Raw genomic sequence first — 15,283 nt, 5'->3', positions numbered from 1 at the left:
AAGGTTCGATCGTATACGTGCAAAGATTACTTTTTCAGTTTTCCTTCAATCTGATTATTTTTATCTCGTAACCAGCTATAGTGTTTCTGTTCGTAGAATATAGCATTCCACCTGCAAAGTTCTGAAACTAGACTCTTTATCTGCTTTCAGATTTATATTCGTTCTTCTTTCATTTGAGTGCAGTTTTCTTTTGAATGCCATATTAAATCTATCACATGTATCCATGAAACTACAATAAATTGGATTTGAAAATACAATTTAAAACTCATGATATATGTAAAGGGCACATTGATAATCGTTCATAAATTTGCAAAAGTGTGTTTTGAGATTTTCAGATATTTGAACAGAAGAAGGAAGTGCTCTAATTTCTTTTCGAATACATCTGCACTGCACTTTCTTGCTGAAATTCAACGTCGAGAGAATACACGAACTGGTACAAGTTGAGCAGCTGTTCGTTGTCATAGTGATGCCCTTTCTTCTCACTTTTCTGATTGAAATCTTTTTAAAAGTTATAAACAGCTCTTCAAATAAATGCACTTCTCGAGAATGTGAACTTTTTGAATTGAACGTGTATTAACTCTTATGTGATTCTCAATTCCCAGCTCCACAAATACATGTTTCGATTTTTAGACTATGAGAATATTCATGGCTCGTGGGTTTGATTTCCGACGGAAACCGGGCGATTTGAAATTCTAATGTCGAGTCGACCAGCTGACAATTTGAACGTCATTGAAAAAAGTGGTGTAGGAGAAAGCTACAAGTGTACTTTCAATTGAAGATTGTCGTCGATTGTAACGCACAAAAAGTGAGAAGCATATAAGTGGTTACGTAACTAAAGACTACTGGATAACTTCATTTTGACAAACACATTTGAGATGATTATCAAGTACACAGCATTCAAAAATACGTACGTATTTTGTTGACATGAAGAATAAACTGCAATGTTTTGCATCTTCCCTTCAAACATGCATTACCTTTATATAAAACTCCTGTCCTAACAAAAAAAAAGAATAACACAGGATTGAAATGGTACATGATATATTGTTGGTTCTCCTACTTCTTTCCACCTCTTTTCTTCCGAATTTCAGCCGTTTTAGTAGCAGCAGTTTGTTCAAGTCGACGAGCGGCTGCACGAGTTTTAACGGAACTGAAATAATAGAGATAAATTGTTTGATAACATTCCACATTATTACGTTTCAGCAGTTTTCGGGAGGGGAGTACTAGTCATTAGCGGTGCACCAGTGAAGACATCATGAGAAACAATTCTTTGAACAGGAGTAATATTAACAATTGGCTCAGGGATGGCCATTTGTTCGGAATATTCTGATTCATTGAAGTCGACAGTGTCATTCAAATTAATTCTTGGTGATGTCGCTTCGGGAGAAGGAGTTCTCATTTCTGCAATCTGTAGCAAGACACGATTAACATTTAAAAAAATCATTTTGACACAAAAATCCAACCTGCTCTATTAGCTTGCCGTTTTCTTTTGTAGCCTCTCTTATTTCTTTCTCATAACCGCGAATTTCCGATCGCATAACTGAGATCTGGAACAAACATTGTAAACTACTTTTAGAAAAAGAAGAAAACAAATTAATGGGCGCCACCCTCGGGAACGGAAAATTCTCACCTCTCGCTTAAGTTCATTTACGGTTTTATTGTCCGGCTTCATCTCATCGAGAACCTTGTTTGCGTTCGCCAATACCAACGATTCTTTGCTGATGGCACGTTTCAAATCTACAATTTTTTTGAGATTGATGTTCTTCGTCGTCTTTTTAGTTTCATGCTGGATTTTTTGGAGCAAAATCTTAGCGATAGCTTCTTTCTTCGTTTTTATCAAGTCTTCAACATTCAACTCGTCTTGTCGTCGGACCTCTACTGCCTTCTGAGCCTCTTTTGTATCGTTCTCGATTTTACTGAGAATAGGAATCAACTCTTCAGTTTCCTGGCGAATTTTCTTTGCATTGTTTTGAAGACGCTGAACCTCCATTTGATCTGCTTCTACTTGGTTTTGCGATTGAGCAGCTTCTATTTGAACGAGTTGTGAGCGGAGATTCACACATTCTTCTGTCATTTTGTTAACCAAGTCTTGATCAATTTTCAATTCAGCTCTCGCTTTTTCGATGGACTCTCGTTCTTTTTCTAAAAGCATTAAAACAAGCTGGTTATTTTCTATGTAGCTTACTTTGACGTGTCATCGCCTCATCGAACTCGTTTTTCAGTTTCGAAACTGATCCACGCAACGTCAACAGCTTCTCGTGTTTCTGTTTTGCTTCAAGAACACAAAATCGTAGTTTCTGTTTAAAAAAGGTTTATCTGTGAGATGTTTTTCAACAAACTTTGCATTCCTGTTTTGCCTCTTCCTTGTCACAACTCAGTCCTGCTTGTTGTAGTTTTTCAAGGGAACTTTGACGTTTCGTAAAATTATCATGCAGTAGTATTAGTGCATTGTTCGTTTCAATCAGATCCTGATCATAATTTTCTTTGCGGAGTTTAACGAAATCTGGCGAGTTTTCTGCAAATTTATGACTAGAAACATATGGAGTTTTTGAACGAACTTACTCTGTATAGAAACCAAATGTATTTCATTAAGTTTGCATGCTTCTTGGAGATCAACGAGCTCGCGACTTATATCTTTGGATCGTTTCCCTTCGGTGGATACAAGAGAAAGAATTTTGCTAGCTTTTGTCGTTTCCTCATCAGTCTGTTCACCTTTTTCCTGTTCGCAGTTTTTCTGCTCATCAAGCTTTTCGATGACATACTGCTGAGTTTGCTGAATTTCCTCTCGGAGAAAACAATTCGATTCATCGTCTAGTGGAGTTTCAATGAGAGCTTCTGACGGGGCGTCAACCCAAATAGTGAAGTTATCCATCTCCGATACCTGAAAGATTACAATTTCAAGGCAATTAATTTTGAGGGTACAACAGGGTACAACATTTTTAGGGTACAACTTTTTCAATTCTAGGGCACAAAAATTCGAGGGTACAATAATTCTAGGGCGCAACTTTTCTAGGCTACAACTTCTCTATAATTCTAGGATACAACTCGAATTAATTTGAGGGTACAACAAATACAATTCGAGGGTACAACTCTTCCTGCTAGAAGTTCAACAGTGCGCAATCAAAAATATGATGAAACGCATAGCATAAGTAAGCGAGAGAAATGCGGTTATGAATTTAAACTGAACTAAAAGGTTTTGACCAGACTTGTCACGGGCCGGGCCGAAATCAGGAAAAATCTCGGCCCGGCCCGCTCGGCTCGTTTTGAAACATTTTGAGTTTTTGAATTTTTTTTGGAATTTTTTGAAATTTTCTGAAAAATGTGAATATGTATGATAATTTAAGCATTTTTACTCTATTTTTTCTAAAAATTTCAAATAAAATTTGGTAAAAACGGGTTCCCATTTTTGAATCCGGGCAGACCGGGCCAAGAGAAATTTCGGCCCGGCCCGGCCCGGTCAAGAAAAATCTCGGCCCGGCCCGGCCCGACCGGGCCGAAATCAGGAAAAATCTCGGGCCGGCCCGATTTTTGACAAGTCTGGTTTTGACAAATGAAAAACGCAAAACCTCACTAATACGGCAGCGAATTGTTGGGATTCTACACTCAAAAAATCTAAGTTGTTTGAGATATTGGAAAGTAAGAGATTATATTCATCGTTTGAGTTGTAGAATCTCCCATTGTCTAATTAGAACACTTTTTCCACTAGATCTAGACCAATACTGACTAGAGCCCCTGAAAGTTAGTTAAGAAACTTGCATGTAACTAGATAGTCAATTTAGTTCATGAATAACAATTTGTTATAACCTCAACCAATTTCACATTTCCCTTTATGCTCTAGATCAGAGCTGCATGGAATTACGACTTCCGACTTCCGGATAAGAAATGTTTATTTCCATGCAACTCTGGTCTAGATCTAGTCGAAAAAGTGTTCTAATTAGACAATGGGAGATTCTACAGTTCAAACGATGAATAGAATCTCTTACTTTCCAATATCTCAAACAACTTAGATTTTTTGAGTGTAGAATCCCAACAATTCACTGCCGTATTAGTGAGGTTTTGCGTTTTTCATTTGTCAAAACCTTTTAGTTCAGTTTAAATTCATAACCGCATTTCTCTTGCTTACTTATGCTATGCGTTTCATCATATTTTTGATTGCGCACTGTTAAACTTCTAGCAGGAAAAGTTGTACCCTCGAATCGTACCCTCAAATTAATTCGAGTTGTACCCTAGAATTATAGAGAAGTTGTACCCTCGAAAAGTTGCGCCCTAGAATTATTGTACCCTCGAATTTTTGTGCCCTAGAATTGGAAAAGTTGTGCTGCCCAATTTCAAACAACATGGAGAAATAGTTGCGAAAAAACAGCGATATTTACCAAGAAACAAATTCAAGAACTTAAAAAATAGCTCTGCAGATTAATTATGGGCATATTTTTGGTAAGCGAAAAACTTTTTCGCTGCTTTTTTTTCGATTCACGGAACCAGAAAATCAGAGAAAAACTCTTAATTTTTCGCTGATTTTAAACGTTTTTCGCTGGTGTTTTTACCGTTTGCTTCGAGACCTGCGGTGTCGAAAAAGGCATGTGCCAGCGAAAAATAGTTTTTCGCTGATTTCCTTTTTTCGTGAATCGAAAAAAAGCTGCGGAAAACGTTTTTTGCTTGCCAAGAATAGGCCCATTAACATATTCTTGAAGTCAGTAATTTTTCAGAAGAATTTTAAAAACTTGCAAGAGTATTTATAAGAAACATATTTTAAACAAAATTAAAAGCTGAAATTGCATGATATTGAGTTGGAAAATTTTTACACGACCGCAAACACGTAAACGAAACAATGCACCAGGCGCATCCAAGATGTGTACCATAGTCTATTTGACACAGCATATCGATCCAGGATAAAGTACGAGTTGAACAGAAATATATAATACATCAATGTGAAGAGAAAAAACCACATTAAAACTCTTAAATAAAAAAAAACACGAGTAGGATAATTTACTTTCTATTCGTCATTAAACATGATTTTTCAATTTTTGTGAACTTTTGATCTAGTCGAATCATAAAAGAATTTTTCACATGGTCGATTCGTTTTCCCAGATAAACAATGGGAATCTTCACTCCATTCCCATACAGTTTTAGCTATAAATAGGCAGCTCGAGCAGTAGAAAAATTAAAAATGAATAGATTCACTCTGCTTATTTTCTGTTCTTCTCTTTTCATTCTCAATGGAAATGCATCAATTGCTAGAAAGATGGTTAAAGTAAGTGAAACAAGAGAAATGATTATAGAAATACGGTAATTCAGGATGGCGAACAGATCCCAGTTAAATTTGGGAATGTTTCTGCGATCAAGAGAAACGTAACCGCTGGTGAACAAATTTTCCATTTTGATGGAACTCATAAGGGAAAATTTGTGGATTCGAAAGGCAAAGAAATCGACTCATCGAATTATTCAATCGAAAACGGAACATTGATCATCAAGAAGTTTTCGAAAGCGGATGAAGGATCGTACGTCTCTGAGCCGAACGTATGTTGGACGAATATAATGAATTATTGAAGTAACAAATTGAAATTACAGCTAGTCTTCAAGAAAGATTCGGATGGGGGAATGTCTGCTGTTCCCGGCCCAAGAATCATTATTGAAATCAAACAGTAATTCAATTCTAAACTGTTAATGAAGCTCATCATTCCATTCTTTCTTTCTTTTTCAATTAAAATTTATGGGCTTATGAAAATCGTGTATCTGAGAACTTGCTGCTCGCTAGTTTCTAGTCAATAAGCGACTTCACACAACTCTCGTTTCAACTTCATCCAAAGCTTTTTTTCATCAACCTGGAAAAATGAATTTTCAATAGCCTTTGGTAGGGATAACTGTTTTATTTGACATCTTCATGATATTTTTTTTAATCAACAAGATTCTTCCGGGGAAAACCACTTGGAAGACGCTTTCTTGACATCCGAAGTGGAAGGTTGTTCGGAAATGGAGACTTGTTCCAAAGTGGAAGACTGTGCCAATGAGGATGGTTGCCCCGAAGTCGAATGCTTTTCGGTGTCTGGTTTCTTGACGTGCTCATCCTTCAATTCTTCAAGAGCCACCTCGTAGAGTTCCCTGAATATCAGAATGCTACAATAATAAATAAATATATTCTCTTACTTCAAAATTTGATTTCTCGAGAGTTTCTGAGGTCCAGGTCTACGTTTTGGAAGGAAACACATCAATTTTTGGATTTCATCGTCGATTTCACTCTGTCGTTGGCGTTCAATTCTGAAATAAATCACTTGAAGAAACGAGATAGAGATTTAAAAAATGAATAAAGAGATTTCCCATCTTTTTAATTAGAAATTATAAGTATCTGATAGATTCTGGTATGATTTTTTTAACTCGCCTATTTCTCTGTATATCCGACTTTGTCGAAGTTGATGAGCGAGATTTGTTCATTTCGAAAGTAGAAATACAATAGGATCAAGAAGAAAATGAATTATTTCTGACAAAGAAGCTCGCATACACTCAGCTCCGCCTCCTCAACTATTTCTGTCTAGGCGGTATAAAGAAAAAGAAATCAAAGCATAGGTTCGCCAGATGTTCTTGAAAGAGACCGCCCATCGAGAATTGTTTTTTTTTGGAGAACCACTTGAGAGTCTATCGAATACAAATGAAGTTTCTGGAATGAACATGTAATGATCAGGAACACTTTCAGATGATTTTCAGATCCATCAATTCAGAAGTTGGCAATAGACTCACATGCATCACGAAAGTCTAAAATTGTTCAGGTTTCTCATTTGGAGCTCTTTTTAAAATGTTCGAAGCTCTCCAATACGGTATAGACATTATTCTTTGCTTCAAATGTATCAGTTTATCTATTTGAGCCTTCCTTTCTCAGTTTATATAAAACTTTTCCAGAATTTTGAACAAATTTGTGTACTATATTTCAGTCTCTGGCAGTCCAGAAAACCTTTTTTCTCCGGGTTGCTGATATCTGCAGTCTTCTTGGTAACTTCCCATAGTAGACTTACGGTATCAATTGTTTTCCAAACGGTGGACGTCTGACTTTGACATCTTCGATACATTCCTCGCTGAGATTCTCTTCTTGGTTCTAGATCTCCGATTATCTGCATATTTGTCATCACGAGTTCGCTGAATACTGAAGATTGAAGTTAAAAACTCAGCATTTCTCGAGTTTTCCCGATTCTACCCTAATACTGTTGAATCAGAGTGGCTCATCTTCTGAAAACTGTAATTCGCAAAACTAGTGAAACTAGATATAATGTAGAGACGTGAAGCATCGAAAGAACAAAATATTCACACTTGGTAACATTGAATTATTTATTCAATTATCAATTACGCAACAAATCTTCGATGCTCCCCGATTGACGGATGGCGCGACGTTGACGTGGACGTAGGTCCACGCGTGCCACCTCAGCCCAGCGTCTATACAATTGCTGAAAAACTATTTATTTCTTTGAAAAAAAAGAGCTCCTAAGCTTCAAAAACATCTGGCATACTAGTTTGTTTCGGACACTTACCTCCCTGTCATAGGCGATTCTCGCCTGTAGGTACTCGGTAGCAGCCTGGCGAAGAGTTGTTTCCGGATGACGTCCAGTCAGGGTCGTTTGAGTGGATGTGTTCTTGGTCTGAAAAGTTTTTGATATGACTAAAATTATGGTTTTCATGACAAAGGTCTGTTAACTTTTCAAGCATTCAATTTCAAGCACGTACCCTTCCACTTGAATCGACCTGATCGGTTTTGCATTGCTCATTTTTCTTTTGGTCCATGTTGAGATTCGGCTGGAAAAAGCTAACTATAAGACTCTCATAATTAATTCAAGAAATTAACATTGAAACACAGTTAAATTGGACATCATACTCCAACTTCAAATAGAAATTCACCGGATTACGGTAGTTCTTGTGCCGCCTAAAAATGTGTAGTCAACAATCTCTCTTCACTTCTTCTCTCGTGACAAAAAGAGGAGGAGAATCGGAAAAACGGGGAATGGAAAGGTGAGAGATGAAGAATGACAATAGAGATTTTGAGAGGAATGAATATGAATAGAGAAACGAACGAGCAGAAAAGAAGAGAAAAGGAGAGAGGGAGAGGACATGGTATCGAAGGTAAATGGGATGATGTGATCTTGACACAGAGCCAACTTGTATGGAGACTCAGTATAGCAGAGGAAATTAGACGAGGTGGATGTGTTAGAATACAGTTGAAGACTCACTATGCTCCGAAAGTCCTGCTCACTTTTGTTTCTATCCGACATTTTCCTTAAAATTGAAATTCACAAGACTAGAATCAGATGAATACAGTATAATATCAACGGACTATTATCATCAATTCCTATTATTTTTCCAAAAAGATAGAAACATGGTCATTTTCTAATACAGACAAAAATACTATTATTTTTCATTGAATACAGATATACATATTTTCTGTACATTTACAATCGAATTCACACGAGCCCATCACCCTCTTTTCTCTACACAAACAAGATGTTTTTCGACAGAAATACGTAGATGAAGAGAGAAAAGATGCATTGTGAAAATGATTGGAAGGAATAGCATATTATGATTCTTGTTGGTTTATATCAAGAATCAAGACGAGAAGTTCAGAAAGGGCTTGAAATATTCTGTTGATTTGAATGATTGAGAATAGACATGTTGTCCTTGAGTATTAGGATTCGAAAGAAATCAACATTACTCTCAATGCTACATGTTATTTCAGTCGAAGGTCACATTTTGAAATAGTTCAAAAGAATGAGGGGAACGAGTATTGGAATAATAGTGTTTATGATTGAGAGAGGGGAACATGTCTGATATCAAGAATAACTGAAAGCACAGTTTCTGGAAAGAAGAGGGAAACGAAATCTTTGGGAAGTGAATGCGAGATCGCCATTTTTGAGAGCGGAAAATCGATTCGTTGCAGTTTTCTTTTCTTATTTTTCTTCTTTCTAGTTGGTTTTCATTCAAAACTTTACGAGCGATATTTTCAAATGGGATACAAAAAGGAGGTGTAGAGAGAAACTCAGACATAAAAGGTCAGACATAGGGTGTCTATCTGTCGATTGAAATGTCATTTGCACATTTATGAATAAAGAAGGAAAACGAATAACTGTTCGAAAAATATGACTGATCTAAACTTTTTTTCAGTTTCAAAATAGCACTTTTCACTCGATTACGCTTCTTTTTTCAAACTATTCACTCTTCATCCATAAGATTTCTCTCGTATTTACGTACCTTTGATTTTGATATTTGTGTTATTTTATTGGCGAAAGGACGATAGTAAAGGATCGACAAAAAAGAGCTAAAGTCGAGTCATTGTCGGAATCCTTGAAGAAGAGCTAGTCAACTCTCTCTCTCTGGGTGATAAAGTTTCTGATTTTTGGCGGCTTTTTTCAAATATTTTCTTTGTGCTAAATTGAATGTTATGACTCTCTAGCAAAGAATCAGAACAATATATCTGTCTTTCATAATAGGTATATTATGTTTCACTCAACTCTCATGATTTTCAGGTTCAATATAAATCAACAGATGGTTTTTAACAATAACAATGACCAGAACGTGTTGAATTCACGTACGTTTTCTCTCATACTTTTTGAAATGAAACATAGAAAATGTACGTTGACAGGTTTCCACGAAAGTTATCAAAGCAACAAACTGAATATGAACGATTCAGACTTAAGAGGTAACGCTTATATTCTTTTCCCATGAAACTCTTTCTTTTTCCAGCATTCCTTTCTCAATTCCCTTCCAACGTTCTATTAGAATCCCCTTCTGCAACTACGCTTCTCATCTGCAATGTCTGTCAAAAACAATACTTCAGCAGAAATGGTAATTAGTTAGAATCAAGTTATCAACTATTCAAATATTCCTGTTTCCAGGTAAGCGACAATGCAAAACATGCAAAGAATTCTTCAGAAGATGTGTAATGAAGAACTTATCTCTCAAGTGCAATTTCAAGGGAAAATGCGATGTTCATCACAGTCTGAAACAAATTCAATGCAGATCATGTAGACTAAAGAAGTGTTTGGAGAGTGGGTTGAATGCAAAAGGTACGATTTAGTTTGCCACTGGCTGATAACTAATTATCTACTTATTTTCAGACTTTCGCCCAACACAAGTCACTAGACCTAATTTAAAAGTTCAAGAAATCAATGCTGTCCAACGTCTTGAGCTCTCGCGACTCTCATTTACCGAGAAGAATATGATGAATGTGACTGAATCAGACAACAACAAAAATGTTCAGGTAACAAAATAACTTGACATCTGTAAAACAGTATCATTATTCCAGTTTCTGAATATGACTCAAGTGATCGAAAATTTTCTCCCTGACATACTCGAATGGGCGAAACAATCGGAACTGTTTGGAGAGCTGAATCAGAACGAGAAGGTCAGTTTTTCAATAATACAACCACAAGAACCTATTCTTATTCCAGATTGAACTTATCCAAAGCCAATGGATCCGTATCCTTCTTGTCAAAATCTGCGAGAATAACGCACATCTTTTGGATTTTGATGAAGATCTTTCAAGCGTCCTGCATGCATATCATAGCCTCGGCATTTCAAATCAAGAGGCATTCTGGATCAAAAATATCATCTTGTTCATGATGAGTGAGTTTGTATAACTTTTTTTCGACGTAATATCAAATTATTTTTCAGCAAAAGCAGATAAGTCATATTGTCATCCTCTACACTTGAATGATTTAATCGCCGAACTCTTCACGTTATCAGTACTTGGTGGAACGTGTCCAGTTCGGTTTGCAGAAATCATGACCTGGATCGGAACACTTACTAAAATTTCATTGGGAGGAGTGCAGAGTAAGTACCAGCAAAAAGTTCGTGAAATGGTCTATTTGTGTCTCTAAATTTGGGTTTTCGAACTTTTTTTGGAAGTCTATCTGTTATTTTTGTTTGCCACTGATTACAGTAATCTCTGAATGAATTTTCATTAATTCAACTTTCAAATGTACGTTACATCATTTTTATGAGGTTACAAACTGTATTGAATTGGAATATTTTGTTAATTGAAGCGATGCGTGTTTGGAAATGTATGAATAACTTGACGAATCACTTCTTCTCATTTGAAGTCTTCAGAAGTTGAGCAACGTCGATGGCGTGTCTCGTCAGAAAATTATTGAGATTTAGTTATTTATTTTGTCTTAATTGAAATTACCTCCGTTTCGTCGATGACTTTTTTGAGAATCTGGATCATGTCTTCCTGAATTCAATCGGTTACTTTTCGAAATTCTTTCTCGTCCTTGAAACTTACTTCTCCCTTGATGCATTCCATCAAATGTTTTCCTTCGTCTGTCTGGAAATTGTATTTAATATATCGATAAACCAGTTGAATTTATTTACCTGCTCCTCCAATTCACTTGCCAACTTGCCAATTGTTTTCTGCTGAAAAATTAATTTTCATTCAAACCCGAAACTTCTGAAACTGACAAGAACGTTTCTCTCCCATTCCAAATTGTTTCGGTGATTAGAGGCAATCTTGGATTGAGTCATTGATAGAGAGTTCTAAACGATTAAATAAGATTCTATTCGGTTTGGAGAAGAAAACTTACTTGATTGTATTCTCTTGGTGAATCCATTCTTCCCTACAGTACAGAAGTCTCCGTTGCCAAATGAAATGAAATAGAAGTGTACAAAAATCTGAAAAGAGCAGCAGGTGTTCCCGGTGCCACTCCAAATGAACAGCTGCGCCCTGACATTTTCATTCGTGATTTTCGATAGAAAAAGGGTTGAAAAGTGCAAAGAAGAGACATAGAAGACAAACACAAAAAGGATTTTATTAGAGTAACCCAAAAAAGATCGAAAGATTTCAATTATTTGGCTGCTCTGTTCTTCTTCATGGTTTCAGTCTGAAAACAAATAGAATAAGAGACTGTTTCGAGATCAATTTCATAAGTTACCTGAGAGTCAGATCTCGGAAGATTCTTCATGATGAGATGTTTCTCGATCTTCTGTTTTTCCTGAGCCTCATTCAACTTGCTCTCCAAATACTGGCGCTCCTCTGTCTGTAAAGGAAAGGTCGGTTAGATTTCAAAAATACAGTATCCGCTCCTCACCTGACTGGCTAAGTAGCACTGAAGACCTCCGTTTCGTTGCTTCTGAAAACATTCAAGATATTCTTCTATCTCAATCTACCTGTTACCACTCAGTTTGCTGAGAAGATCGCTGATTTTTTTCATTCTATAAGAAACAAGTTTAACAATAAGTTTAAGTTCAACGTGAACTAACCATGAGTCTTCTTTGCTCAAGGATCTCCTTGTTTTGTTCGTCACGAATCATTTCCAACTCGATTGGAGAAATGACGGTTTCCGCTGATGGAATCGTCTGAAATATGATGAAAATGATACACCGAATAGCTGATAAATTATACTGTAGTTCGGGGAAGAGTGTCTGACACGGATAGCATCGTGGATTTCACTTGAAGCAAACACAGTTCTGGAATCCCACAGTATTAAAGTTGATTGAAAAGAAGAAACGGAGAAATTGAGAGGAACAATATAATGGTTTCAAATGGATATCGAGCAAAGGGATATTCTGTGTCCAAAAGAGTCGCAAGCAAGCGTACATTCATTGCCTTGAACTTTGAATGAAAAACAAAAGTTTTTTCGAGCTTTTCTGACCGAGAAATCTATTATAATTGTTTCATCTTTTTGAGGACTGAAGAATCTTTAAATTTTTGTTAGATCATGATTTATAGAGAACATGATAAATTATTAGTCAAATTAGATTTCTCCTTTTGGTTTTGAAAGTTTTGAATAAATTTCAGTTGGGAATCAAGGGATTGTATTGTTTTGAAAAGGTTTTTCGGGATTTCTTCATATAAAATCAACAGCTTTTTGTTTTCACTACTTCAAAACTTGGAGTTGAATTGGAATCGAATGAAAAGTGATTCGGAATTCTTTCGGGGGAATTGTTGAAATCGGGTCTACTAAGACGAAAGTAACTGATTTTTGAAATCTGTGGATTTCCTGGTTGCCGCATCTTTCTAATATCCTTTTGACCCAAAAAACAACAACACTGTCAAGTTTCTATTGACTGATATTGCATTCCACGTTAGCACCTTTCTTTCTATCTCCATTTGAATCTTCAGTTGATCCAGATTGTGCCTGTCGTTGATTTCACAAGTATTCACAATCTCTCCAACCAAGAGAAAAGAAGGAAGCATACAGACCACACAGTACGCAGATGTTCCCTCACATGAAGTCATTGGTGCACTATGGAAATATCTGTCAACTGTTCTCTATACAACAAGCGTCTATTCTAAAAATTTTCAGCTTGAAACTTCTTCTTTTCTATTGATTATAAAACAAAAGTAAGGTGAGATAATTTTTCTGGGAAGAAAGAGAAAGAGAAAAAAAAACGATTTGTTGTGCTCAAAATAGAGAAGGAAAAGATAGGAATATGCATTCGGTTTCTTTTGTTGTTGAAAGGAATTGTTGAGTGATTGCATAGATTTCCGTCCTATTTTAAGAGCTTCCATAATTTTTGTAAAATTAGAAAAAAACGATTTAATTTCCGCAAATTTAGACCTAAGCTATATTTCAGAATCTTCTGAATTCTAGTCACGTATTTGGAAATGCCTTTTGTAGCTGAACAAGGTGAACAACCGATTCCAAACCACGATCCAGTATCTTCATCTGCATTCGGTAATGACCAATTGAATGATTTTCTTCCTCGACAATTTGTGAGTTGGAATCTTGATTTGACGTTTTTATAAAATTTGGTTTTAGGAAGGGTGCATCGTCATCAAAAATAACAATTGTGGAGTACAGACAACTCTTAGTGGAGAAATCAGACTGGAGCCGTTCGAAAAAGCAGTCGAAAGATTCAGAAAGCAGATAGCTCTTGCAAAAGTAAGTGTTCTACTTTGTCATACAGAACATCTCTTATTTTCAGATCAATCCAATTGACATTCCGAAGATAAACGAAGAACTTCGAGAACGAGTAGAGAAAATCTGGGGTCCGGAAATCTGCAATCGCTACTTGTGAACATTCGCTTCTGATAAATATGGTTTCTTATGAGATAAATGAAGTTGGAATTAATATTAGAGATTTACGAGTGTGTCATAAGTTGTACAACTTTCAACCAATTGATATCTATCAGAATCTTGACCTTTTATTTCAAGATAATTTATCGTACAAGTTTCCAAACGATTCTCTCTCCATCGGAGTCCAAAAGTACAGTATGGCAGAGCGGAAGGATTATAAATCATTCTTTCTGTTAACACCTGCTTCCACTGTAGAGCACATAATGTCTCTCGTCCAGCCGTCCTTTTTCCAAATTTCCATAAGTTTTTCTACAGCTTCTCGCGTTCTGTGTGTCTCTTCTGATCTATTACTGTCTCTGCCAGATGAGGTTTCTCTGGAGTCTCTCGTCAAAAACTCATTAAATGTTGAGACATTTACTCGATCGTGATATTCATTTGATTGTCTTCACCTATAGCGATAACAATCTCATTTTCTTTTTTTCAATTCATAAATTGATTATGCAATAATCAAATCATTGTCTTCTCAGTTGTCTGTTTTATAACTTATTCTAAGTTTTCCTCAAAACTACCGAGTTTGAAAACTATCATTGATAAATATTATATTTCAGGAAATTATCTGTCTTCTCGAACATCCAAGTGATGACAGCTCAAAAAGTATGTTCGGTTCTCGTCAATTTTCTGTGAAATCAAATCTCAACACAAAATTGTTATTTTAGAGAAAGAGATGCCAGACTGAAATCACTGGACAGGCTCCATCGACCCCTCTCATTGAATTATTGCGTGCGTGGCGTCAACAGACCACCAGAGATCATCAGGAATATTTATGTCGCCAAGCGGAACATTTCCGCCGTCGAGAGGTACGGCTCCTGAAATGATCCCGCCTACTCCATTTCTTACATCAGATTGAGATTGAGCGTTTTCGTCAACAGCTCCGTCATGGACGGCCTCGTACTGTCCAATCTGAACCTGCCCAATTTGAACCTGTCCGAGAGAAAATTGGAAATGATCTCATTCAAGAAATACGCCAACAAAACGTGAGTTTTTCGGACTTCAAAAGTTGAAGCATCAGAACTAAAAAAGTCTGATTTTATCAACTACATTTCAGGCTCAGTTCCAAGTCACTGAAATGGATTGTTTAGGGTCAGTTGAATACATTCCAATAGTTTCCAAAAAGGAATTTTTCAGAAATGTGATTCTTCGGGCTCACACGCATCTGAACAACATCGGACGAATTCCTTGATTTCATTCAGTTTTCAACACTCTTCTTCATTAATTTCTTAATTTCGAACTGCTATCTT

The 15,283-nt window shown here is 36.4% G+C and overlaps 7 protein-coding genes across 7 annotated transcripts; 3 read left to right on the top strand and 4 right to left on the bottom strand.

Moving 5' to 3' along the window:
* Nucleotides 1-1,053: 1,053 nt before the first annotated feature.
* On the bottom strand, nt 1,054-2,869 carry GCK72_006059 (uncharacterized protein; the record flags this gene model as incomplete). Its single annotated transcript, XM_003108891.2, has 7 exons — nt 1,054-1,147; nt 1,194-1,405; nt 1,461-1,544; nt 1,628-2,139; nt 2,183-2,294; nt 2,337-2,512; nt 2,560-2,869. 7 exons carry the CDS (start codon nt 2,867-2,869, stop codon nt 1,054-1,056), a joined length of 1,500 nt encoding a protein of 499 aa, XP_003108939.2.
* A 2,295-nt stretch (nt 2,870-5,164) lies between these two features.
* GCK72_006058 (uncharacterized protein) lies at nt 5,165-5,643 on the top strand (the record flags this gene model as incomplete). The annotated part of the gene is made up of 3 exons (XM_003108834.2): nt 5,165-5,248; nt 5,293-5,514; nt 5,566-5,643. The coding sequence occupies 3 exons, from the start codon at nt 5,165-5,167 to the stop codon at nt 5,641-5,643; spliced, it is 384 nt and encodes a 127-aa protein (XP_003108882.2).
* Nucleotides 5,644-5,894: 251 nt separating this feature from the next.
* Nucleotides 5,895-7,761, bottom strand: GCK72_006057 (uncharacterized protein; the record flags this gene model as incomplete). The annotated part of the gene is made up of 6 exons (XM_053725458.1): nt 5,895-6,096; nt 6,142-6,233; nt 7,002-7,129; nt 7,331-7,427; nt 7,512-7,619; nt 7,705-7,761. 6 exons carry the CDS (start codon nt 7,759-7,761, stop codon nt 5,895-5,897), a joined length of 684 nt encoding a protein of 227 aa, XP_053589652.1.
* A 1,884-nt stretch (nt 7,762-9,645) lies between these two features.
* GCK72_006056 (uncharacterized protein) lies at nt 9,646-10,847 on the top strand (the record flags this gene model as incomplete). Its single annotated transcript, XM_053725457.1, has 7 exons — nt 9,646-9,667; nt 9,712-9,813; nt 9,864-10,034; nt 10,086-10,228; nt 10,274-10,372; nt 10,419-10,593; nt 10,642-10,847. The coding sequence occupies 7 exons, from the start codon at nt 9,646-9,648 to the stop codon at nt 10,845-10,847; spliced, it is 918 nt and encodes a 305-aa protein (XP_053589651.1).
* On the bottom strand, nt 10,664-11,576 carry GCK72_006055 (uncharacterized protein; the record flags this gene model as incomplete). The annotated part of the gene is made up of 6 exons (XM_053725456.1): nt 10,664-10,756; nt 11,156-11,200; nt 11,252-11,293; nt 11,341-11,382; nt 11,428-11,502; nt 11,550-11,576. The coding sequence occupies 6 exons, from the start codon at nt 11,574-11,576 to the stop codon at nt 10,664-10,666; spliced, it is 324 nt and encodes a 107-aa protein (XP_053589650.1).
* Nucleotides 11,577-11,810: 234 nt separating this feature from the next.
* Nucleotides 11,811-13,162, bottom strand: GCK72_006054 (uncharacterized protein; the record flags this gene model as incomplete). Its single annotated transcript, XM_003109027.2, has 5 exons — nt 11,811-11,846; nt 11,898-12,002; nt 12,054-12,095; nt 12,226-12,321; nt 13,058-13,162. The coding sequence occupies 5 exons, from the start codon at nt 13,160-13,162 to the stop codon at nt 11,811-11,813; spliced, it is 384 nt and encodes a 127-aa protein (XP_003109075.2).
* Nucleotides 13,163-13,573: 411 nt separating this feature from the next.
* GCK72_006053 (uncharacterized protein) lies at nt 13,574-15,225 on the top strand (the record flags this gene model as incomplete). The annotated part of the gene is made up of 8 exons (XM_003108767.2): nt 13,574-13,681; nt 13,728-13,850; nt 13,894-13,982; nt 14,594-14,639; nt 14,702-14,842; nt 14,888-15,019; nt 15,091-15,125; nt 15,171-15,225. 8 exons carry the CDS (start codon nt 13,574-13,576, stop codon nt 15,223-15,225), a joined length of 729 nt encoding a protein of 242 aa, XP_003108815.2.
* Between the last annotated feature and the right edge of the window lie 58 nt (nt 15,226-15,283).

This window comes from Caenorhabditis remanei, chromosome II (genome assembly GCF_010183535.1).
Source record: "Caenorhabditis remanei strain PX506 chromosome II, whole genome shotgun sequence".
Classification (NCBI taxonomy): Eukaryota; Metazoa; Nematoda; class Chromadorea; order Rhabditida; family Rhabditidae; genus Caenorhabditis; species Caenorhabditis remanei.
Note: the sequence above shows the minus strand (reverse complement) of the source record. Positions and strands in the feature narration are given on the sequence as shown.